We start from the raw sequence: 25,358 nt of genomic DNA on the forward strand, positions 1-25,358 counted from the left end.
TTTATACATCTGCTGAGATGATCACACATACCACTAAGTAGTTTTTTCAGTTTATTAAATTATGCAGTTTGTCCTATTATTTAACGAAAGAAAATATGGCAGAGGCAGGTTAAAATCAACTCCTGGAAGCACAACATCACTCTCAATTAAGGCAAAATGGCTTCTGCATTCCTTCAGGAACAACCGTGGGCTTTATGTTTCAGTGGTTTATGTGAACAGTGACACTAATGTACTTTTAACAAGAAGGAATGTCATCATCAGGGGATCCATCTGCCCATAAACAGAGTGGAGTTAGTGTGCATGCATCCCAGCAGTTGTAAAAAGATATGCAGCCACCAGGGAAACGTGACGGGGCAAGACAAGATTATTTGTCTCTTCTCCCTCACATATTAAAATGAAGGTATATGAAAAATAAACTGAGATTTAGATGCACATTTTGAATATGACTGGATGGCTAGTGAATATCGGGGCATTTCCACATACTGTAGAGTAACATTTTCATGTAGGCTATGGTAACAGAGGAGAGGAGAGTGAATTCTATTGTTTTCCAAAGACATCCAGGACATGTGGTGCTGGTTAGTAGGATTAAGCACTTGTAGAGCTGAGAGGAGAGGGAAAAGGGGAAATATTTGGATGCATCTTTTCATAATCATCAGTGCCATAAGGTCTCTCTGGGGGGAATTTAGGGCTCTTTTGCTTTCCAAAGGTGGTTTGCAGTTGGGCTTACAGTTTGCCTTGCCTTGTGTGTGTATGTGTTGGCTGGGGAGGATAGAATTTATTTTAAAGGGCTAGATATGGAACATCATGTAATTTAGATGTCCTGTGATGTCCTTTGAAAAGAGACCCTGTTATCACAAATAAATCCAGTAGTTTCCTACTAAAGTTGTGTCATACTTCTCCTCTTGCAGCAATAAGCATTGCAATTATTTTTCCCATTTATTGCACACCATTATCAGCACAATACAGAGAGGCAACTCTACACACTGCCCACATTACAAGGTCAGTCATAATGGCCTTTATTTGCTCTGAAAGGTCCCTTCAGTGAAACAAGTAATTGAGTGCTCTCAGGTACCCCCAGACTAATTAGTATTGGAGTGGATGCCCTAACCTCAGTCATGAGTTAAAAGGACTTTGCAGATAAACACAGGAACAACATCAACTTATGGGTTAAAGATGTTCATTAAAGCAAAAGAAAGGCAATGGCATGCAGCTTTTTCATCATGGGAATTTTTAAACAGATCAGCGCTGCTTTTGTATTTTTCTGAATGGCTTTTTAAATCTGCAAACAAAGATTTAGCCAAGAGCCTCGTTTAGCTTGGAATATGAAGCGAGAGAAATGCAATGTTTGTTAGTCAGCAGACCACACATTACCTCTGGAGACATATGGAGAATCTCATTTCTGGCCTTTCTATGTACTGTGTACTGTGAGCATTTAGCAATTGTCTCATTTCAAAGAGTCTTGAATATGATGCTTCAGGTCTGTGTCAAGTGTAGATGCCATAATTCATCACTGTGTCCAAACACTGGTGTGTAAATGCTTTGAGCAAGCGCAGATGCGTCAGAGGCCATGCACATGCAATGGTCTCTTCAGCGGCCTTCTGCAGGTTGATGGTCACAGGAAGCCTAGCGGGTACGAAATGCTTCCTGTGCAATGAATGCACTTGCACTTTTGCGTTCATGGTGGACAGTATTTCTCACAGCTTCACCCCTAAACCACTCATTTAAGTTTAGAGTGTGCAAGGAAAACAGGTATTTCTTCCCCTTTCCCTATTTTTGTAAATGTGAAGGTATAAATAAAGAGCTGTAAAGATAGATCCAAAATCTATCTGAAAAATATAGAGTAACAAAAAAAAATATGGGTAACAAATGTATTCTGAGATCTGATACATGAAAGTAGATTCTTTATTCATGAATCAATTCAGGCATGGAATGCCTGATACTGCAACATTTGGAAAATGTTTTCATACTGCATCATGTAGTGTTTTGCTTCTTTTCCAGGGACCTGAGGGCCCTCAAGGACCAAAGGTATGGCTGACAATATATTACATAAAATATGTAATTAAGCTTTTCCTTCAAAATTATTTCATTCATAAATTCAAAAGGTTTACATAAAGTTCACATGAAAGTGTAAAAGATTAATTTTTTCCAAAGTTTAATGTCATTTTCATATAGTCATTAAACCATTATGTTCTGCTATTCTGAATTTCACACAGAGAGGCTTAACAAAGGCTTGGCTGGATTTATTAGAAAAAATAACATTAAAACAACTGTGAGAGTGATAGAGTTAGACAGAGGGAGAGAAAGCAGAGCGCTGAAGCAGAGGTTTCACTGTCCCACTGGGACTGATGTGGACAGCAGATGTAGCTTTTCCTCCTGGCAGGTAGCTGCCAGTGTTTTTCAAAGTAACCTAATAAGACACTTCCCGTCTGAATCCTCATCTGTCGACAAGCTTGTGTTGCCCCTAGGGTTTAATGACATTTCTACGCTGATGACTAACACATTAAGGGTTCACCAGCAGTCCTTATTTGGACACATACACACTTATACATTGTTCAGGCAAAATAAAATACTAATTGATGCATCTATTTTACATTGTAGAACACAACTTAATACTCGAAATTAAGACTCAGGAACCTTGCAAGAGGCTATGTAGTAAACAAAAAATTGTAAAAAATTTAAATGTTTTTTGTTTCATTTGTTTCATTTTTTCTGTAATGACCGAATGTGCTGTCATGAATGTAAAAGTAGACAACACTGAACAATCTGATACATGAAACCAATAATACATGAATATATCAAATCATCAACAGAGTGAAATATATGAATCAAAGACTGTCTGGCCTTAATTTCAGCTCTTTTTGTGTCTTTTTGTGACTTGTTCACTAAAGTTGGTTTTGCACTACGTGGTTGGATTGTTCCATAACAGACGTTCTTTACCTCTTTCCACTGCGTTGATGCCATTGTTTTTTTCACGGTGGTGGTTCCCTATTTGAAACGCATGCTGCTTTGTTCGACTGAAACATTATTTGGTGCCAGTACCCCTAAATTGACTCAAACAAGTACCAGAACCTTGCTTGTCTGAAACCATGATGCTAAAAGAGGAGGATGGATTGTGTGATACCACTTTAGATAATGTCTGACAACACAATTTAGGGCTTTTTACCATTTGTATAGTAAGTGTTGAGTATTGATTGTGGTTGTTGTAGTGATGTCACCAGCTCTCACTGTGCTCTAACATTGGGTCAGTTCTGACTGGTTCCCAACTTTATCCAAGGACATGCACTGGCTCCAGTGTCATGGGAAATGGGTGTTTTTGGACTTGCCAGTTGCTGAGAAGGAATCACACTGGGTCACAGAGAGTTTAACCTGTTTCAGTTTAGACTGAAGCTCATTTTAGCTCCTTTTCATTATATAAATTGTATAGACTCATAAAGAATTTTTCTATTTTCTAAATATGAACTAGCCAAAACAAGTCAACTGTTTCAGACTGTTTATTTTACTTGTAGGGGTCATTAGGGTCTCCAGGTATTCCAGGCATTGATGGACAGAAGGTAAGAAAAATGTTATGTTTGTTTATGGCTCAGTCTGGCTGAGAGATATGTCTGACTATATAAGACTATTCAGTTTAGTCTGTCTACTTGGATTTCAGGACTTAGATAAGGTCACAAAGCCTATATTCCTTTTCACCTTTTCACCTCCTCACTTTTAAGCATTTAGATCAAGATATAAGATACTGCTATTCTTAATAGTCTTCAAAGCATATTTGAGCACAGTAGGGATTGAATAAACACAAATATGTAAATGACTGGACACTTAACAGCATCTATGTTAATGGAAAAGCCATGTATTCGAGGTAGGCATGCTCTTTTTTTTTTGAGTATATTGCGTGGCCCCATGAAATTGATACCTGGTAAGCAATCTCACCCAAAACAGATTATTTATGGTCCTTTAAGCAGATTTCATGCAAATAATTAAGCTCAATTGCATCTAATAAAATATATATCACCCAAAGAATCATATTCAGTTGATTGGTCTTTTATTATTCCTTGTATTTTCAACATTATGGACAAATGTTAACCTAAAGGCAATCAGTAGTTACAGGAGCAGACCCCCTGGAGGAAATTAGACACAATGGTAGTAAGTGGGATTGGAACCTGGGTCTTCTGGTTTATAGGCGAGTGTGTTACCCACTTGGCTTGTACCAAATATCTGCAGTCTATTGACTGGTATTAACAAAAGACCACTGCCCATCTGAACAATCAACAATTATGTATGTGTATAAGAAATTTAAAATATGCTTTGGGAGCTGCTAGATAAAAAAAACATGCCTGCAATTCAATGATATTGTACATTCTTCGACCAGCCATGTTGTGTAGAGTTCCCTTCAGCCACCCGAACAGAGGTCTCTACCTCTTGAGGTGACCTGCTGTCATCTAGCATCACAATTTGGCCAAAAGTCACTAAATCACACCAACACCTAGAACAGACTGATCATTTTCTAAATAATATATTTTTTTCATTGTTAATTATTTCTTCTGTCTGTGGATTTAATCTAGTCTATGTGAGGGTGATTAACACACCATTGCTAATTTTGAGCTGGTATTTCCATAGTTTTTACCACATGTAATGAAAAATGTAATACAGTAAATCTCATAGTATTGTTGTGTATCACTTTACTTTGCAAACAAAGAAATTGAGAATCTGAGATTAAATAAGAGAAGAAGAGAATCTGAGCAGGTCACACTGTGCATTCTGTCTGTAGGGGGAGATGGGTAGACCAGGATTAGATGGAACTCCTGGTGCTAAGGTTTGTGCCACATGCCTGGGAGAATTCTCAGAAAATCATGACATTGTGAGATTATCAAGTGCTTCTCATGCCACACCTGATCAAGCATCCACTGGCATCATAGTGTTTTGTGATTGAAAAAGTTGCCATTCCATTCAAATGAAATGGAAACGTCATTATCCACTGAACATGCATCCCATAGCTGCACTTTTCCGTAAAAAAGTGAGCATACATGGAAACCATGGCAAGTTCATCATTATTTCTGTTAAATTATACTCTGGCACATGTGGGCATGTAATAGAACACAACCTTGTTTTTGCATGCATGTAATACATCACATCTGGGTGTGAGGGAGTTTACTTTAGAATGAAGGACAATATTTGGAAAATGTCTCTCTCAGTAAATGCCCCAAGGGAAGAAGAAGCTGAAACACGATACGTTTTTTTTTTTATTGAATACGAATTTAACCCCAGATATGATCTAATCAGGGCAGTCCCAATTTACTACAAAACTCCCAAGATTTATATGTTTAACACACTCTGCTTTCTTTTCCAATAGGGTGAAATGGGAGAACGGGGTGAGAAGGTAAAGATTTTTTACTTGTTAAATTAATTGCCATGTGTTTTTTCTGTTAGAGCCTTATGTACATTTTGGCCTGCTTTGGCATCATTAAAATCCCACTGAAAATGCAGCCTACATTTGAGTCTGTTGTTGTCTGTGGCACTTAAACCCTCTGATTCTTTGACAAAATATAGTAGGTGATGCATTTTTCACCCTGCCCATGCTAGATGTAGCCCATTGTTTCTGTGTTTCCAGTGGTCTGATGGAAAAGTTAATCTATGCCAATTAGGAGGCAAGTTGTTATGGTGAACAAAGACAGTCAGCTAATCTCAAGATAATGACTTTATTCGTAATTGTTGGCTGTGAATGAATGAGAAAGCAAATATCTGGCCAGTTCCAGGGGCCTCAAGATGTAGGAGGGAAGTGTATGACTCACCTTAGTCACACACCACACACCCTCATCCCAGCGACCAAACAAAAGGCTTACTTGTTCGGTGTGTCTACTCATCAGAATAGTGATGGCTTTATTGAAGACTTTGTGGGAAGTCTGCGGGATACCAAGCACACAAACGCCATTGTCCATGTTAAGATATGGTTTTACTCTGACATTTTATTATATGAAGGCATTTGATATCATGTAGTCATTTGAAATGTATTATTGAAAGAATTCACAACAACAATTATTAACTCATTTACTCTAAACTATACATGTGGCGGTCTTACTGTATGATTAGAATTTTCACTAATATGCTGCTTGTCTTTTTGGTAGGGTGATATGGGAGATGAAGGGTCAAAAGGTGAAGCAGGTGAAAAGGTAAGCTTTAAAGTCTATTGTAAATGTTCTTAACATGGACGTCTTACAGAGAAATGTCTAAATAACTCACTGAACTGCCACTGTAGTAGTAATCTAAGATACAATGATGAATTCTGTGAGTCGTTATTCATGGGTGCACTGTAGTCTGTAATCCTACAAAATAATCCTACATTTCTATGAAATTTTTATTAAACCAAGAAGCATGCCATTTCTATCATGAAAGCAATGCCATGTGAGTTAGTAACTTCACTGCAGGTAAGAGATTCATGATTCAGAAAAGGCTCCCCGGGTCCCATTCATGGCTGCCCACTGCTCACCAAGGGTGACTGGTTAAAAGCAGAAGACACATTTCGTTGTGTCACCGTGTGGTGTGCTGTGTTTCAATCACTTCACTTTCATTTCACTTACCTGCATGCCCACCACTGACACTTTCACGAAATGATCTCATATGTTTAATAAAAAAAATAGGCCAGAGTATCTTTGAATGACACCTTTTTGATGCACATAATCCAACCAATCAGAACTAAGCATTAATCCAGTTCATGTAAATAGCACCAAGAAAATTAGAAAAAAAAAAATCCTTCTTGCCCAGTGAAAAAGTTTTAGTACTTTACTTTTCATGACCATGTGCTTTGTTAGTAGTTTGTTTTGTCATCTTGTGCACAAACAAAAGTACATCAGGAAACATGAATGATGAGCATCCCTGCCTCATCTAGAGTGCTAATGTGCTTGTGAGAACCCTGTTCAAGGACTGAATCTGGACTCGCGGTATTCCAAAACCCCATCATAACATCTCGTCTTGAGATGTTATCATCATAACATCTCATCTTGAGAAAAAAAGCGGAGGAGAAACAAATTCTATAAGAGCCCTGCAAGCAGTGCATATTAGCAAGTCTAATCACAACTTTTTCTTATCAAATGCATTTTTATTAAGTTCTTAGAATGTGTTCTGTCTACACTATTAAATCTAAAACGTTTTTTTTTTTTTATTCCAGTGGCATTCAATGCAAAAGATTCTTAAAAAGCAATTACTTTTTGGTGTGATGGATGTAAATATTTAATAGGGTGTGAAATTAACTGTGACTTACTATGCATGTCCAACCCTGCCAATTTTGGGGGTGGAAAACTCTATTTGGGTTTGGTGTAAGTAAACTCTCTAATTGGGTCTTAAGTAGCTTTCAGGCAATACTGCGCAATCTTGAGGTCAGCGCTTACCCGAGATGCCTGGACAGAGTTCAAGGGCTGGCAGTTTTTTGGTCTGTGAACAGCTTTGTGGGCATTCTTGATTCTCATGCAGAGCTGGTCATTAGAGGCTAACCCAACCCTTGTTTTAACGTCATGGCCCCAGAGCGGCACAGCTTAAGTATGGCTATAATGCTGAATTTTCTACTCTCACACATTGCTACTCTTGTTGGGTTTTATGGTACAAATTAGCCACCACACACTTTTCAACTTAACAGCCAAGCCGCTAAGACTCTCCTTTACCTCTCTGGCCTCACCTGGCGCCTGCTTGACTCACAGTGGCATTAAATCAGCACCTACACTGGGATTTGAACAAGCTACCACGTCGCCCATCCTTCGCTGCAGCAGCGTTGGCCTTCCCTGCTGTGAACTTGCGATGAGGTAACAGACTGTTGAGTGAAGTCCTCTTGGGCCAGTCAGATGGCCTTCTATCATGGAGTGACTGCACTAGACCATGTTGTTCTGCTTAAGTGGTATTTCATTTGGTGTTCATTAAGGTTTGTGTCAGGGTTCAAATCAACCTCTCGCAGTCCATTGGTTTGTCTGCACACTTCATTTCTCTTGTCATGATTCCCTGGAAGTAGCTCTGGCTATGTTTTAATTATCTGTGCACCTTCTCTTGCCATAAGTTGCACAGCTTTTAATCATAGCCTTCGATGTTACATCAGCCAATTTATTATTCCAGTAAAATCAAAACAGGCTGCAAATTGCTCTAATGTCAACATTTGACAAATTGTGAATTGCATTCAAGGTGTCAGATTAAATGTCCTCTCTGTTTTCCAAAAAGGCAAAAAAGATTTTCACTGCCATCGGTGAGCACACAGACATAATGTTTTATGATGTTTGGAGAGCCACATCTCACATTTTAGCCCAATGGTGGCCCAGGTCATAGGTTTCAATTTCTCAACAGATTTTAAGAGACAAATAAATGGGAACCACATGCAATGCATTATTGCTCTTGTACAACACTGCCAAGGCCCAACAGGTGCACAGCGGAATTCACTTTGATGTTTGATCCCTTAAACTTTAAACTGCTCTATAAAGTCAAAACATGTCAGGAATTATCTTAGAACCTCATGGTTGTAGTCCATTTATGCCTTGTAGTTTAAAATATGATCCTCAGTTTGCAACCTGGACAGCAGGTTCAAGCTTTTAGTGAATGAAATGCCTGAAAATACCTTGTCATGTGAATTAATTATGATAACTTGTGAAAGCATTTAATTAAAATATTATTGTGAGTGTTCCAAGATGTTGTTTGCAGAGTGACCGATGTTAAGGGTGGGTTTAGTGATGCCCATCTGTAACTGTTAATGCAGTTTATTGGCACCAACAAAACATGTAGCAATTAAACATGCCTTGTGTGCTGTGCATCATAATGACTTCCATAAAAGTCGGGGCAGGCATTCTTCAGCAACTTGTGAGCGCACGGTGCATGTGAAGTGGAACCGCAGATCCAGCACCAGGCAGAGGGCCCAGCCCTTGCTCCCAGCTCCCACCAGCCTTAATCATCCTTCAGCCCCCAACCCCTATCCCCCTCCTATCCCCCTTTCCCTTTCTCATCTGAGGCACATGCCCTGCCAATTAGTGTTAAAGGCCTGAGGTTTTTATTTAGGTTGTTCCACTAAAAATGATACACCCAACTAAAGTGCTGATTTTCCTCTGCGGGCGGTTAAGCAATGTTAGTGTTAGGAGGCAGGACATGCAAATGCTTCTCTGTTGGGTGTCCATTACTGGACCACAAAAGTGGCAAAAACAGTGGCGACTGAAGATCTGGGATGTTTCTTAATCAGTCTGTTATAAATGGTTAAATAAAATTGCTATAATATTAAATAAAATGGTTAAATATTAAAATATTTAAAATGGTTATAATGTAAAATTAGATGAAAAAACATTGGGTATATTATGGCATTGTGGTTTTCTGCTGGCATATTTGTGCGTTTTTATTAACATATTTCCATCGGAACAGTTGTTAGCTAACCTGTACGCCTTCCTCGGATCTTTTGTATTGGTGTTCAAAATATATTTAGCCCTACTGACACCATTATGCCTCAAAATTCCCAAATGGAAGAGAAAGGAAGCATTTTCATCATCACCAGTCACCCTAAAAGCATTTCAACAAAACTTTTCTCTTTTTTTTGCAGGGTGATGCTGGCTCTTCAGCAGCAGGAATCAAGGTACATGCTTTAGCCATACATCATTAGATCAGTTGCGTCCACAAAGATTTTTGGTTCTGTTCTGATTTAGTGTGATGCAGTAGACATAACTTTATTCATTTTTCTGATTACAGGGTGAACCAGGAGAGGCAGGACGTAGTGGACAAAAGGTAATATCACATTATACTTATCATTTTAATGCCAGGGCATGAGTTGGGATTTTTTATATACATGGGTATTGAATTATTGGTATTATATGGTCTTAAGCATTAACATCGGCATAAGATTTACTAACATGCTTTTATACACATTATTGCCTTTTTATTAATAATCTTATGTATCAATCTTACTGCACTCTGCCTGAACTTGAATTAAAACCTCTTCTATCTGTATTTCAAATGTCTGAGAATTAGATTTTATTTTAGATTTGTTCATTTGAGACATGGCAGCACAAGATTGAAGATTGCTAGGGTTACTATAACTGCACTCCATCACATCTAACTACACCAATTTACACTCAAAGTTTTATCCCATGATTTCCCCCCATAATTTTCTGGGCAGAAAATGGAACAGTTGGTGGACTCTGCTGCTGCTATGTGAAGGCCTTGGTCCTGCGTGCCATGCAGTCTGACTTTTATTCTTTTATATTATAGCACTCATCGTCTGTGTCTATTTGCTTTCTTCTGCCTTTGCTTTCACTGTACTTTATTGCTCATTCTGATGGCCATCAATGCAGTGCTGATCTTCACTGAATAAATCATTTGGTAATGTTCAGTGGTGCTTGAGAATTTGCATTTCAGTGGCAAACACACTGTTCATCAACTTTACATCACTTTCAGGAGGGCTGTAGAGCAGTATAAATTTATAGGGGACTTGGTGGTCTCAGTTGCATTGAATTTGATACTGCTGACAGTACTCCAAGTATACAATATTTTAAACAAATAAAAGAAAAATCTAAACAAAAAAAAGTGAGGTAGTCTCAAATGTATATGCCATTTTTTCTCAGATTCTGAGATGAAGGAAATAAATGTAAACCTTTCATTAATACATTAATATATTTGTTTATATGTTTATATATATGTTTATAATGGGCACACAGAGAAACCAATTTATTATTTGACCCAGATTTAGCAAAACACTGACAAGGCATCACAATAAATTACAATTACAGACCAAGTTCCTGGATAAATCAAGATGGAATGGACATTTCTTGGTTGTGCTGGGTTTCTAGGCTTCCTGCCAGGATTAAAATCTTAATTATGGCGCTTTTCCTATGTAGGGAGAGCCAGGACTTCCAGGGCTGCCTGGACTTCCCGGGATAAAGGTAAATGTTGTGTGTTTGTCCACAAATCCTTGCATTTTCCCTTTTCATTCCTAAGACCTAGCTATTCCATTCTTCCCCTAGACCTCAACAGTACAATCCAATAGCACACTACCACTCAGCATTCAACATGGATTTAACCGTCAAAGACATTTGTAGATGGCTATTGTTGACTTAGCTACCAGCTTGTACAGAATAACTGAGTTGATGTCATAGGTGTGACGGTAGAGGAATCCTAACTGTCCATGAAAACTAAGAAATGCAATAAAAAATAATAATAAAAAATCGGTGGCTGCCTGATCTAGTAATCCTGGTGAAAAAAATAGACATATTTGCAAAATACATGATAGATTTTGCTCATACATTCTTGTGTACAGAGTGGAATGACCACTGAACAGTAGAAAAAAATCTGAAACCTGCTAAAACCTGCAAATGTGAGCCATGACAAAACAAGCATGGGAAAAGTTGCTAGGTTGGCTTGTTTGGCTGTTTCATCTATGTATGCACGCAACCTGTTGGCATTGTTTAATTAAAAAAACAAATACATTTATAGCATATCCATTTTATACAACCCTGTTTTGTCTTCACTAACAGTGTAATACTCGCACATTCTTCTGCAGCTGATAAATCTGGGGGCAATTTTTGTAGGTTGCCAGTGCTCATGTTCTCATTCTGCACCCATTCACCTTTACTTTGTGCATTTTTAACATCTGTGATACAGTCAAGTCAGACCTTAACGACTGCTTGGCAGAAAAGATTTTAACATTGTGTAAGTTGTGATACACAAGGCAACCTTTTGAGAAACAGCAAAAGGGTGAGTGCAGAAATCCAAATGTTTTTGGGTGTATATAACATGACAATTCAAATGATGCCAAATTACTTTTTGTTGATCAATACAAAAAACCTGCATATTTGTGCTTTGTGCAAAAAGGTGAACTGTGTATCACAACCATAAGGCTATCAGACTTAACAATAGTCAGAAATGTTCAGCTTGGTGTTAATGATTTTTTTACATAACCTTATTGTTGGCCTTATATTATTTGATCAAAGTCTTTCAATTCAATTGAAAGCCATAAGAGGACTTTCATGAAACATCCTTTATGAAACATTAAGTCCACATATTGAAATTAATTTATTAAATGTTTTATTTCTATCAAGAAAAACCTAAAATGTCAATCATCAGTAAAATGAACAGTTTATTTTTATGTGACTTTTAGGGAGAACCTGGTTTTCTTGGACCCCAGGGGGAACCAGGGCTTCCAGGTCTGCCAGGGACGAAGGTAAATCACTCCACAGCACTTAAATCAACATGCCAGCACAATGTAATCCTGAAGCCAATCCATGCACATGCCTAATGTAGCCCACTTATCAAGGTGTGGCCATTTTTTACTACCTGTTTCTCTAATTTAGGTAAACTTTAGGTAAACACAGGAATATAAATGCACTTTTATTTTCAATATTTATCATAATTACTATTAAGGTGCTAAATGTTCAAGGTTAAGAATCATGGAAAATGTTCATGGACTGTATTTTCATGGTAGTGCATGAGGAGTGCTAATTCATTCAGTCGTTAATTTCTTCAGAATTTAAATAAATAAATAGATACAAAGGTCTTGACAGTAACCTTGGAAATGAGATTCAGGTTTAGGGCCAAACAATAAGGTTTTTATTCATGTGTCTATTGTAAATGAATATCCACATCTATTGCTATTATCTTTTGATATTGCCACCAAGACAAACATGCAGATGAACACATTTCAATTTCCCTATGGTCGATCAACACACACAACATAAGATGGTCAAATGTGCTGGTATGGACAATGTAAAAATATACGTCAAACTTGCTTCACCAGCTAAATTTGCGCATTTAGTTTATTTCAGCAAGATTATAGCAACAGTTGAAGTGATTGTCACACGTGGTACACAGCAGCACAGCACACGGTGCACACAATGAAATTTCTCCTCTGCATTTAACCCATCACCCTGAGTGAGTAGTGGGCAGCCATGACAGGCGCCCGGGGAGCAGTGTGCGGGGACGGTGCTTTTGCTCAGTGGCACCTCAGTGGTACCTTAGCGGACCAGGATTCGAACCAGCAACCTTCTGATTATGGGGCCACTTCCTTAACCACTAGGCCACCACTGCCCCTGTAACATCGCCCATGTAGCATCGCATAGGCAATCAGATTAATATGATAACCAACCCATGTGTCAACCAACCCTTGTCACCGCTATGCCATGCCTTATGAATACAATAGATTTATTTTCAAAGGAATGTCTGTGTTAAAATATATTATTAATTTCAGATTGTATCATCATTACTGGGTTGTGTTTTTAAAAAGTGGTTATTTGATTCTGTTTGCTGAAATTATATGTTTATGAACCTGAAATGTCCAGCTGTACACATTATTATTATATTATAGCACATCAACTTACATACATTTGTATTTTAAACCCATTCTTCCTTGAATTGTATTGGATATTGGATCCAACTATATAGGATATACTGACATAGTAGTTATTTTATTCCACTCTTTATATTTTATTCTAAATGAATTGCCAGCTTGCAGCAAATCTCAATTCAGTGACTTGCCACTTCATTAATCAACTTAATCTGAAAAGCTCATTAAAGTGAATTAGCTTTGAGTATCAATTGGGCATGAGGCAACAGAAAGAAGGACAAAGCATTCACCATGACTTGCTATAGGTAACAGCATGATATATGACTTGAAACACAGGCAGGCAATATTATCCAGATCGTGGTGGTGTGGGTGCAGGATTCTGCGGAAAATCCCAATTTAGACAACAAATTGGAGATCCAGTTTGTTCTCATACCTGGATTGAGCAGCTCATCCATACTCTTCCCAGAAAGCAGTATTTAATCCAGCCCATTAGAAATAAATGTGGAGACCCTTTAGTTACAGAGAGTGAAGACTGCCCTCTACTGTTCATTATTACTAAGAAATCTTGTGAAATTAAGTGAGTTCAAATTCCAAATCAGAAGACTACCCAGTGCAGGGAAAAGGAATTGTGAGAAATGACCACAGACATGTGACTGACTGTATTTGCCACACATAATTCATCTCAGTATTCAGAGACTTCTTAGTTTCAGGATCAGGATCTACACAATGAAGCATCCTGCATGCAGATCTCACATACCAAATGTCCCACTTGATCTACAGAAAGCATTTGCCTCTGCAGGGTGAGCGAGGAGAACAGGGGCTGCCAGGAATCGGCGAACGAGGAGACCTTGGACCCGCTGGACAGAAGGTCTGTGGTGTGGTCATCAAGTGGGCAAAACCACTGAGGTCAACGCAAAGGAGGTCATGCAGGAAAGCATGACTGTGGTTTTAAATTTCTGCATTCCACATATTTGCTCCATGCAAGGACATTGTATTTTCCAGAATGTTTTGAGCATTGTGTGAGCAACGTTGATCACAAGATTCCAGTGGTTACACACTGGAGGATATTTGCCTCCCTCTAGTGGTGTTTTTAAATAACTGATTCTGTGAGAAGCCAAAACTTAAAAAAAACAAAACATCTAAAATGCTCTGGCAAAAAAGATTTACATTAATTTCCATTTATTGAGCATATTCATTACACTTGACTTTTTCATTGATGTTAAAACATGTAATTTATCTTTCCATCATTTTCATAATCAACACTTCCAAGAAATAACAGCTCTCAGTATCAATGGCTTACGCCCATCAATTCAATCTCCTTCTGGGACCATATGCTCACAAATTTCAATAAAATAACAGTTCTGAAGCATTTTCTCATGTACACCACCATGTGCAGCACCGTGTACACCTCCCCAATCACTGGGTTGTCTTCCAAAAATTATTAAAAATGGTAAAACTAGACTAAATTTCACACAGGAAAATGAGCAAAATCCAACTTCTGAGAAATAACAATTCCCATATGCAGGTATGGGAATTTTGTGGAAATGTTCAAGTAGCAATCCATGAATTCCTAAGTAACATGACATGACACAGCGGCCAAGTTCTGTTAGCTATCCACAACCATTATATACACCTTAACCACAAATACCATGAGTCTGCGTAAAACCAATATGTACTGATCAATTATATGTTATTATGATTATTATGAATATGTTATATGTTATTATGATTATATGATCTATTATGTTTTTTTTCCAGGGAGCCCAAGGAGAATCTGGAACCCCAGGGCCAAAAGGGTCAAAGGTGTGTTTAATGAACTCTGCTCTTTTTCTTAAAAGATGACCTGTATGACTAAATTACTAAATCATGGAAACTTATTTGGATTCTTCATGAAAGGTTTTGCTCTCTCAATTATTCCAGGGTGATGCTGGAGACAAAGGAGATGTGGGTGCAATGGGACCTAGGGTAAGCCCTACAAGAAACTTGTAACAAAGCAGTTGCCAGATTCACAAATCTCTTTTTTGGGTTTTCAGTTGAATGTGTATCATTACGGCAGGAAAAGGTTGCCATCACAAGTTCTATAAACTAGAGGGCAGTGTTTCACTTTTTCATAAAAGGTTTTTAACAGGAACTGCTGTTAGTAAAAAAAATATATTAATAATAAAAGGCAGGTCTGGTTGCAGGATCAGACATCAGAAAACGTGTGTTTCCCTGCTGGGTATGAAATTATCATGACACACTAGGAATCAGAAATAGGTATCTCTATGTGCAGGATCTGTGTCACCGCTGTGCAAAAAGTAGCCTGTGTTAAATATTGTTATACGTTTAAGCCAAGAACCACTGAAAGCAGGTACACCTTATCCTGACTGAAATGAACTGAACATTGTGCTTGAACTTATTGAACTTATCTGAAACCACATTGAAATATCAGCTGCCAAGTGTAATGTATGTTACATTCTTTTAGACACAAGGGTAAAGAAAGGCAGAAATATGAATGACAATGAGGGACAGGGGTGAGTTTCTCTTCACAGGAGCCCCAGAGAGACCCCAGGGCATACAGCACTCAAAAACATTCATATTTATGGATTAGTCAAATTATCTCATTTATGTTTGCTAGCATTTTTTTTCTTGCTTTAAAGACTGTATGGAATCCATGATATTTTCTGTCATACCTTCACACAGGGTCCATCAGGGCAGAAAGGTGACCAGGGCATTACTGAAATCATTGACTACAATGGGAACATCCAGGAAGCTCTTCAGGTCAGAAATCTCATAACCCACACCTTGGTCAATCCATATACAACAGAAATTGCCATTCATTTCAGTTTAAAACTGTGGTATCGGTAATGGTAAAACCACATTAAACAATTGGTGCAATTAGGTGCAAATCAATTTCACACATAACCTCAGGTTCTGTCTGGAACATTACTGGTAATCTTATCTTTCACCTCCCTCCCACCTGGCCTTCAACAGAAGATTACCACTATTACAGTGACGGTAATTCATCTCCATCTTGTCTGCGTTATATGAGTGCTACACCTTTGCTCAGCATGAACTCTACCCCACCTTCCATAAACTAATATTGTATATACGGTCTGTGTTGATCTTTGTGTGTGTTAGAAAAAAACCACCACAACATAAACATAAAACTCATTTTATGTTCATGTTGTGGTGTTAATGTGATTGGTCATGTGTGTGGTTTCACCTGTTTCACACAAACTCTAGTAACCTACTCTCTCCTTCAGCTCAGTTTCTCAGTATAAGGTAACACTTCAGAGGGGTGCCACAAGACATTTTAGATGACCTCAGCCAAAAAGAAGGCAGCACCATTTCTCTTACCTGCTTGCCTTCCTCTGAATAGCAGTGCTACACTGCAACAGCTATGTCTGAACTGTGCTAAATATTATTACTAAGCTATTGATTCTGAATACTTCATAAAAGCTGCAACAAGATCAAATTTTTGGATTTTTTTGGATTCCATCTTTACAGTATTGTTCAAAATAATAGCATTGCAATGTGATTAACCAGAATAATCCAGGTTTTTAGTATATTTTCTATTGCTACATCGCAAACAAGTTACCATATAGTAGTAGATTCTCAGACAACAAACAAGACCCAGCATTCATTATATGCACACTCTTAAGGCTGTGCAATTGGGTAATTAGTTGAAAGGGGTGTGTCCAAAAAATTAATTGTCTGCTATTTAAAAAACATTTTAACATAAACAAAAACAACATTTTTGTTTCTAGGATTTAGCAATCCTGTGAATCACTAAACTAATATTTTGTTGTATTTGTTTGTTTTTATAAGTGATTCACATCTGAATGGCATGGAGTCAACAAACTTATGGCACCTTTCAGCTGTTATTCCACTACATGATTCTTTAACAACAGTCCACATTCCATTTACATTTCATTTACATTACAATTCATTTACATGATTCAGAAACAGTATTTTTGATATCACCCCACAAGTTCTTGATTGGATTAAGCTCTGGGGATTGGGCTGGCCACTCCATAACATTAATTTTGTTAGTTTGGAACCAATACTTTGCATGTTTGCTACTGTGTTTTGGGTCATTGTCTTGTTGAAACACCCATTTCAAGGGCATGTCCTCTTTAGCATAAGGCAACATGACCTCTTTAAGTATTTTGACATATGCAAACATATGCAACATAGGCCCAACACCATAGTAGGAGAAACATGCCCATATCATGATGTTTGCACCACCATGCTTCACTGTGTACTGTGGCTTCAATTCAGAGTTTGGGGGTCATCTCACAAACTGTTGGTGACCCTTGAACCCAAAGAGAAGAAATTTTAATTTCATCAGTCCACAAAATGTTCCTCCATTTCTCCCTAGGCCAGTTGATGTGTTCTTTGGCAAATTGTAACCTCTTCTGCACATGCCTTTTTTTAAAATAGGAACTTTGGGGGGGATTAGCTTCACACAGATGTCATCTAACTGTCAGTACTCACAGATAACTTTGATCATTCTGGAACTGGTCAGTGGCTGAGCCTTTGCCATTCTGGTTATTCTTTGATCCATTTTGATGGTTGTCTTCCATTTTCTTCCTTGTCTCTCTGGTTTTTCTCTCCATTATAAGGCATTGGAGATCCTTTTAGTTGACTATAATTTTTTGCATCTCTTTATAGGTTTTCCCCTCTTCAATAAACCTTTTAATCAAAGTACTCCGTTCTTCTGAACAATGTCTTGAACAACCCATTTTCCTCAGGCTTTCAAATTCATGTTCAACAATTGCGGGCTTCATCCTTAACTAGGGGCCATCTGATTCACACCTGATTTTTCACAAAATTGATGACCTCACTGATTGAATGCCACACTGCTATTTTTTGAACACACCACTTTCAACTAATTACCCAAATGCACAGCCTTTAGAGCGTCATGAATGCTGGGTCTTGTTTGTTGTCTGAGAATCTACTGCACCTACTGGTAACTTGTTTGCCATGTAGCAATACAAATATACTGAAAATTTGGATTATTCTTGTTAGTCACATTGCACTGCTATTACTTTGAACATTACTGTATAAAACACAGTACCTTGACCTCCTACACATTGCCAAGTTCCAAACATGATGCAATGCTATACATATGTACTTTGTACATAGCTACATTGCACAAGGTGAATATCAGATCCTCCTTACACAGATGAATAATAATGTCTATTGAATACTGATTATTCATTTGAAATATGCTTGTGTGACAGGTTTTGCAAGACATCCATTGTGTGGAGTGATATGCAGTTATACATTTTTTATTACATTTGAAGCATGTTGTTGACATATTATTTGTTCTTAAAGGGGCACAGCAACCATATTCAAATATTTTGATCATGTTCAGGAAATATCTGAAGTGTTTAAATAGGTAGTCAATTTTTTTTTCAAAATATCATATTTAAATACTTATTTTCCTTGAAGAGGTAAATAAAGTGTGCAGTCATTCAAAAATGTGTGTACTGTGACAATACAATACACTTTATTTTGGCTAATTAATAAAAACAAGAATTTTAACTTAATCTTTTTTCAGTTATTTCAAACAATATCGAATAATTTTGAATTTGGACAAAAGGCCCCTTCAACTTTGTGTATAGCTATATTACCAGAATTACCATTGTATTTGAACAACAACCTTTGCATGTCACATTACTGAAAAGTTTAGTGTAACCCAAAATATTTTCTGCACTAGGGACCTCCTGGACCTCCTGGACCTCAAGGACCACAGGGTCTTAAGGTATTTAAATTAATACTCAATTAGCAATTTTCTTTATCCTGTCTTTCATAACTTTTTGACTGGAGGTGCAATGTTCATATAAGACTAAATGTTGACTGAGTATCAAACGTTGGCTATAAAAAGTTAGGATTTAAAGACTTGTATTTATTTTAAACCTAGGGTGAACAAGGAGCTCAGGGATATCCTGGATTAGATGGAGAAAGGGTAAGGATAACTCACCTTATATATTTGACAAATGACAAGTGTAAATGTATCTATTACTTATAATTTATTTATAAACTTTTATGTCATGTAAGGGAACAAAGGGTTCTAAAGGGGACACAGGAAATCCTGGAGTGTCAGGAGAGAAAGGATCATTGGGTTTGCCTGGATTACCCGTAAGCAGTAATCTATATATAGATCTTTGTGCATTCTCAAACGCATTCATGAACTTTCAGAAAAGTTCATGAATAGATGTTAGGCATGGTACACCTCAATATAATGCTCTGTAAATTTCCTAGGGTGTTAATGGCTTAAAAGGAGAGAAAGGAGATGCTGGCCTGCCTGGTCCACAGGGACCCTCTGTAAGTTATTGCATGCAAATAATTTGGAAGGAAAAATTAAACAGTTCACTGCATTCTAATTCATGAGTGGCAAATGTCTGCTGGAAGGATCATGTCTGAAATTCTTTTTTCTGACTGTCTCTATTTTACATATGCACATTTTTTTCACAATAGATTATTGGACCCCCAGGAGCAGCAGGGCCACATGGTCCCCCAGGTCCAATGGTAAGTTTAAATTTCTCATAAGAAAACTGAAAAACAGCACTTACACATATGTAAAGGCAGAAATAAAGAAAAATGGCATGAGACCTAAAAGTAAGACAGTATGTATAAACCAAACACAGACACCTTCAACAACAACAACAACATTTATTTCTTATATAGCCCAAAATCACATACAGTATGTCTCAATGGGCTTTGACAGGCCCTACAGTTGACACCCCCCACACTTGACCCTTCTGCACACAAGGAAAAACTCCACACAAAAAAACTCTAGGAGAGAGAAAAAAAAAGAGAGGAAGAAACCTTGGGAAGGAGTGATACAGAGAGGGACCCCCTTCCAGGGTAGAGTGAGCCTGCAAATGGTGTCAGTGCAGGGTTGGATATAATATAATAATAAGTCCTACGGTTGTAGGTTTGGAGAAGTCCAGGATGTATTCAGTGTCATGGTCTAGATTACGTGTCCATAATGATGTTACTGGTCCATTTGAAGATCCCTGAAGCTGTAGTTGTAATGGTGGTGGTGGCTGTGGTGACCCTCTGGTTTGTTTCATGTTTTGTCCTTGTAAAGCAGTTGTCAGGAACCAGGATTTATTTGCTGGTCTGATCACTGGGGTCTGTCAGTAGTCTGGGCGCTTGATTCTGTGTCTCGGAGAAAAACAAACAGAAGCAGCGGCAGACGGTTGCACTGTACGACCGATACTGAAATATGTGGTAATAGCGGTATATTGGTGCTACAGTGGCCTGGTACCCTAACTAGGACAGCCTAACTGGTGAATTTAACTTTGTCTGTGTGTAACAGGGGGACTCTGTGATAAACTGGACTTTATAATTGACACTGCGTCAAAATCAAGTGAAATGAGGGTCTAGGACTTTAGCAAAAAGCCAGAGAAAACAGATAGGTTTTGAGATTGGATTTAAACACTGAGACTGTGTCTGAATCCCGGACACTGACAGGCAAGCTGTTCCACAACTGCGGAGCTCTATAGGAGAAGGATCTGCTCCCAGCTGTGACCTTCTGCACCTTTGGTACCAGTAGTGACCCCGCACCCATTGATCGAAGGGGGCGTGGCGGTTCGTAAAGAACCAAAAGTTCACTCAGGTACTGTGGGGCGAGACCATTTAGAGCTTTATAGGTTAAAAGTAGGATTTTGTAGTCAATCCTAAATTTGATGGGTAACCAGTGCAGTGATTGTAAGACTGGGGTGATGTGGTCAAATTTCCTGGTTCTGGTTAGAACTCTGGCTGCAGTATTCTGTACTAGCTGGAGTTTACTCATGCACCTACTAGAGCATCCAGACAATAATGCATTGCAGTAATCTAACCTTGATGTAATAAATGCATGGACCAACTTTTCTGCATCATGCATTGAAATGATATTTCTTATTTTCGCAATATTTCTAAGGTGAAAGAATGCTATTCTATATTCTATGTGCGAACTGAATGAGAACACACAACATCCACTCACATACACACAACATTCCTTACAAAGGTTAATAAAAGACAGAGCATTAGTTAGGTATTATGTACTGTCAAATTCAAGAGAGCTCAGCAGTCATGGGAATGACATTTTGTTATGCATTCATATCTCATACGTGGCTGCTTAAAAGTCACCTCAAATAAATTCACAGTATACTTATGTCATTTCTCAGGGACCCCATGGATTTCCAGGACCAAAGGTAAAATAGCCATGGGAAGACAGTGTTCTGCTTGTCTAATACTAATAATAAAACAATAAATGCTGTATAATTAAATGTGTAAAATGAAACAAAAACCATCCTACTCTCAAATACTGACAAGCTGTGGTGAAAACCTGCTGCAATGTATCAAAGAAGGGATCATTCATTCTTAATCATCTTATCCTGACAAAGTATTATTAGTCATTTTAGTTTAAATATTGTGATCCACCCTATGCACCACCCTGCACTCAATGTTCCAGGACAGCCTGTTTAGGAATAAGCATTCATTTATAGTGAGTATGTGAGTGGATGAGTATACAAGGCAGTGGTTGGCTTACTGGGCAGGGGTTGGCCTAGTGGGTAAGGAAGCGGACTCGTAATCAGAAGGTTCCCCAAACCACTGCCACTGAGCAAAGCACCGTCCTCCACACACTGCCCACTGCTCACCAAGGGTGATGCGTTAAATTATGCATTTTGTCATGTGCACCATGCTGTGCTGTTTAGAATTACAATCACTTCGCTTTCACTTTCATAGTCTGGCAGCACATTGCAGCAGGTCTGTAACCACAACCTAGCCCCATCCCTAATCAGTCCTCTGTCATTCCCGCATTTAGGGGGAACCAGGGTTGCATGGTCTAAAAGGAGCACGAGGGGAATCAGGGCACAAGGGTGACAGAGGGCCCCTGGGCCTCCCTGTAAGTACATATGAACTCCATGATCAACTCAAGATCTCGATTCTGCACCCTGTTTCTTCTTACCTAAGAATCTCCCACCAACTACCAACCAAAAAAGGACTGGTTCTGTCCAGATTTGTCTTTAAACTATATAAGCGTGCTGTCTGTGCGTGTGTTGTTTTTCCAAGCTGTTCCCAAGGAACATAAATTTCCCCCAATTTTATTTTCCACACATGTGGTGTTTTTCTTCAGTAACAACTTTGATAATATATGTTCATCATGTACTAATCCCCCTTGTTCATGTCACTCATACCTCCATAACCGCACAGGGAGCATCTGGCTTGGACGGCAAGCCGGGAATGAGGGTGAGTCTCATGTGACACAGATCCACCCTTCTAACTCACCCCTCCACTTCAATGCTCTTATTTATTTGTTGAATTTTTTATTTGATTTCTTCTGTTACAGCATTTTTTGGTTTATGTCCAAAGACTCCATTTCCTGGCCATGTGTCCAAAGTAGATGATTGAAAGAAAAACCCAATATTAACCCAGTATTAACATTCACTCATCCATTAACATTACTGTCCATGTGATTCTTTGTGATCAGTGCAGGGAAATAAAAGCTAATATGATTATTAATAGTAAAAAAGAGTGAACAGAGAATTCAAAAAGGGTTTTGGACATTATGGGAGAGTAGAAATTCTTCTGAGTTCAGCATTAACATACTCTGGGTCCAACAGGTAGTGCTTGGATCTACGCTGTTCTCCATGTTGCTAAAATAGTCAGATTATGGTAACCCTTTTCCTTTGTGCTGCAGGGTATGGATGGTCCAATAGGAGCACCTGGCCCTGCGGGTCCAAAGGGGGACAGAGTAAGTTTGGCTGAGTAGGGGTCCTAATCATTTAGCTTTAGCACTTAAGCACAGAAAATACCTTGTTATGTTCCTAACCATCCCCTTCCCCTTATATCTTTGTTGCTAATAATAGCTATGCTTTAAATCATTGAAAAGGAATATTGAAACTAAAACATAACCAATGAATGTTCAAATTGAAATTCTGATATTCAAACCCCAATTTTTAAATATGGTTTGTAGAATATTGTAGGACTGGTAAAGGATATGCTGTTGATTGGTTTCATTGATTTTTACTTATTTATAAGTGCGCAAATACAATTAACTAACATTTAAATTAGCAATATTTTAAATATTAAAATAGACTAAGTACATGGACTGCACACACCAAAATAAAGGAAGGGATCAGCACCAAAGACAGCGCCATTGCAGCTGCTCTTTTTACTAGGTGGAAGTAATGCAGCAACATGATTGAAGTACAGGAAGTACTATGAAAAGATATTAAAATTTAAATAAATAAACAAACTGATTTGGCACAGGGAGAGAGAGGCCCTTCAGGAGAACCTGGACCACGAGGACCATATGGTCTACCTGTGAGTGATGAAATTGTGCTATCGTGTGCTGTATAAAATATCTTTTATTTAAATGTTTGTCAATGAATGTGTTTATTGTCTACAGGGTGCAGCTGGAACACCTGGACAGGATGTAAGTTTGATGCAGTGCTACGTCCAGTGTGCATGTATGTGTAGTTTCATTTTGGGCATGAGCACACGTCAGCTGACATTTGCTGGCTGCGGTAAAATGATACTCTTCGGTCTGTAATCAGACTGTATTCACATGCACTCAGAGGCATGTGTAATATACTGCAGTTGTATTTTTCAGGGGTTACCAGGCTTAAAGGGAGAGAAAGGTGACGTGGGTGAAAGAGGAGAAAAGGTGAAAAAGATCTTGCATTAGGGAATTTATATTTTATCCAATAAACTACTAATAAGAACTGGTGTCAATGGACCATTGTATTTTTGTAGAAGAACTGCAATTGCAAATGGCATAAATGTGCCATGCAGCACAAAAGTAAGCAGCCAGCATGTATGCCAGTATGGATTTATAGAATATTGGTTTTATTTTAACATTACATATGTGACTGTTCCAAGTTTAAATTCCATCACATTCTTTACCATTTTCCATCTCCTTATCTGATTAAACGTTTTTCCACTATTCATAAAACCAGCTTTGTATAAAAAAAATGTAATGTCCATTGACAGCAGACCTTTGATCCCCATTTTGAATGCATGCAGAACCAATTAACATTTATCATGTCTTTATACACTATTTATTCTAACCAAAGGCACTATTTATTTTGCTCTAAACTCTATGGGTCAGTTTCCCATTCATATATTAAGCTTAGTCATAAATAAAGAAAACAGTACTTCAAAGTACAGTACAGGCCAAAAGTTTGGACACACCTTCTCATTCAATATGTTTTCTTTATTTTCATGACCATTTACATTGAAGGCATTCTCACTGAAGGCATCAAAACTATGCACGAACAAATGGAGTTATGTACTGAAATAAATAACTGAAAACATGTTTTATATTCTAGTTTCTTCAAAATAGCCACCCTTTGCTCTGATTATTGCTTTGCACACTCTTGGCATTCTCTCGATGAGCTTCAAGAGGTCGTCACCTGAAAAGGTTTTACAACAGTCTTGAAGTTCCCAGAGGTGTTTAGCACTTGTTGGCCCCTTTGCCTTCACTCTGCGGTCCACATGTGTTCATTCATAGTTTTGATGTGAGAAGGTGTGTCCAAACTTTAGGCCTGTACTGTAGTTCTTTTTTCAAAAATGATTTTAGTGTAGGACTAGGCTCTTGTTTGAATTTGTGGGGTTAGATGCCCTTAGTGATATAAGCATTACTTTTTCAGGTTATAATGTTTCACCCAACTTATCATTTCAATCTCAGCCAAATCATAATTACAACTTGATTGTGCATGAAAAATGAAGTTGAGAGTTGAGTTTTAGCTTTTTCCTGTAAATTTTTTTTTATTGAGGAAACTGTATCCCCCCTCTTTAGGATGCTGTACATGTGGCTCACTCAGTTAATTTAAAATGGTAAATGGCATATAGCTTTATTATTGTATATAATTTATTTGCTTATCCATTTTCTTTGTGAAGCAACAGCATGGACTGTTAAACCCTGTTAAATTTACTTACAAGGGATACAGCATCCTGGGAGTTGTGGGAGGCTTATATGGGGCAGTGGCATGATTTGTACCCCTTGAATTGTCTTCCCTGCTACTCTTTCTCTTCCTTTGTGCCCTGCTGGAGTCCATAAGGCAAGCTTTCTTCTATTTCCTGTCCCCACTCCCTC

The 25,358-nt window shown here is 38.2% G+C and overlaps 1 protein-coding gene across 18 annotated transcripts in view; it reads left to right on the plus strand.

The window, feature by feature from the left end:
- col25a1 (collagen type XXV alpha 1 chain) overlaps nt 1–25,358 on the plus strand; it is a 124,208-nt gene that overhangs the window by 92,731 nt on the left and 6,119 nt on the right. For 6 of the 18 annotated variants that reach the window (XM_028989651.1, XM_028989567.1, XM_028990149.1 and 3 more), the window contains exons 10-35: nt 1,999–2,025; nt 3,507–3,551; nt 4,763–4,807; nt 5,345–5,371; nt 6,117–6,161; nt 9,545–9,577; nt 9,691–9,726; nt 10,836–10,880; nt 12,095–12,157; nt 14,076–14,144; nt 15,035–15,079; nt 15,197–15,241; nt 15,959–16,036; nt 16,250–16,273; nt 18,984–19,028; nt 19,188–19,232; nt 19,325–19,405; nt 19,529–19,591; nt 19,745–19,795; nt 21,442–21,468; nt 22,083–22,163; nt 22,472–22,507; nt 22,959–23,012; nt 23,531–23,584; nt 23,670–23,696; nt 23,874–23,927. In XM_028989651.1, coding sequence (XP_028845484.1) covers nt 1,999–2,025; nt 3,507–3,551; nt 4,763–4,807; nt 5,345–5,371; nt 6,117–6,161; nt 9,545–9,577; nt 9,691–9,726; nt 10,836–10,880; nt 12,095–12,157; nt 14,076–14,144; nt 15,035–15,079; nt 15,197–15,241; nt 15,959–16,036; nt 16,250–16,273; nt 18,984–19,028; nt 19,188–19,232; nt 19,325–19,405; nt 19,529–19,591; nt 19,745–19,795; nt 21,442–21,468; nt 22,083–22,163; nt 22,472–22,507; nt 22,959–23,012; nt 23,531–23,584; nt 23,670–23,696; nt 23,874–23,927 — 1,245 coding nt within the window. The remainder of the gene's footprint in view (nt 1–1,998; nt 2,026–3,506; nt 3,552–4,762; nt 4,808–5,344; nt 5,372–6,116; nt 6,162–9,544; nt 9,578–9,690; nt 9,727–10,835; nt 10,881–12,094; nt 12,158–14,075; nt 14,145–15,034; nt 15,080–15,196; nt 15,242–15,958; nt 16,037–16,249; nt 16,274–18,983; nt 19,029–19,187; nt 19,233–19,324; nt 19,406–19,528; nt 19,592–19,744; nt 19,796–21,441; nt 21,469–22,082; nt 22,164–22,471; nt 22,508–22,958; nt 23,013–23,530; nt 23,585–23,669; nt 23,697–23,873; nt 23,928–25,358) is intronic. The other 12 variants (XM_028990062.1, XM_028990575.1, XM_028990236.1 and 9 more) reach the window with 7 other exon arrangements.

This window comes from Denticeps clupeoides, chromosome 1, assembly GCF_900700375.1.
Source record: "Denticeps clupeoides chromosome 1, fDenClu1.1, whole genome shotgun sequence".
In the NCBI taxonomy this organism is placed as follows: Eukaryota; Metazoa; Chordata; class Actinopteri; order Clupeiformes; family Denticipitidae; genus Denticeps; species Denticeps clupeoides.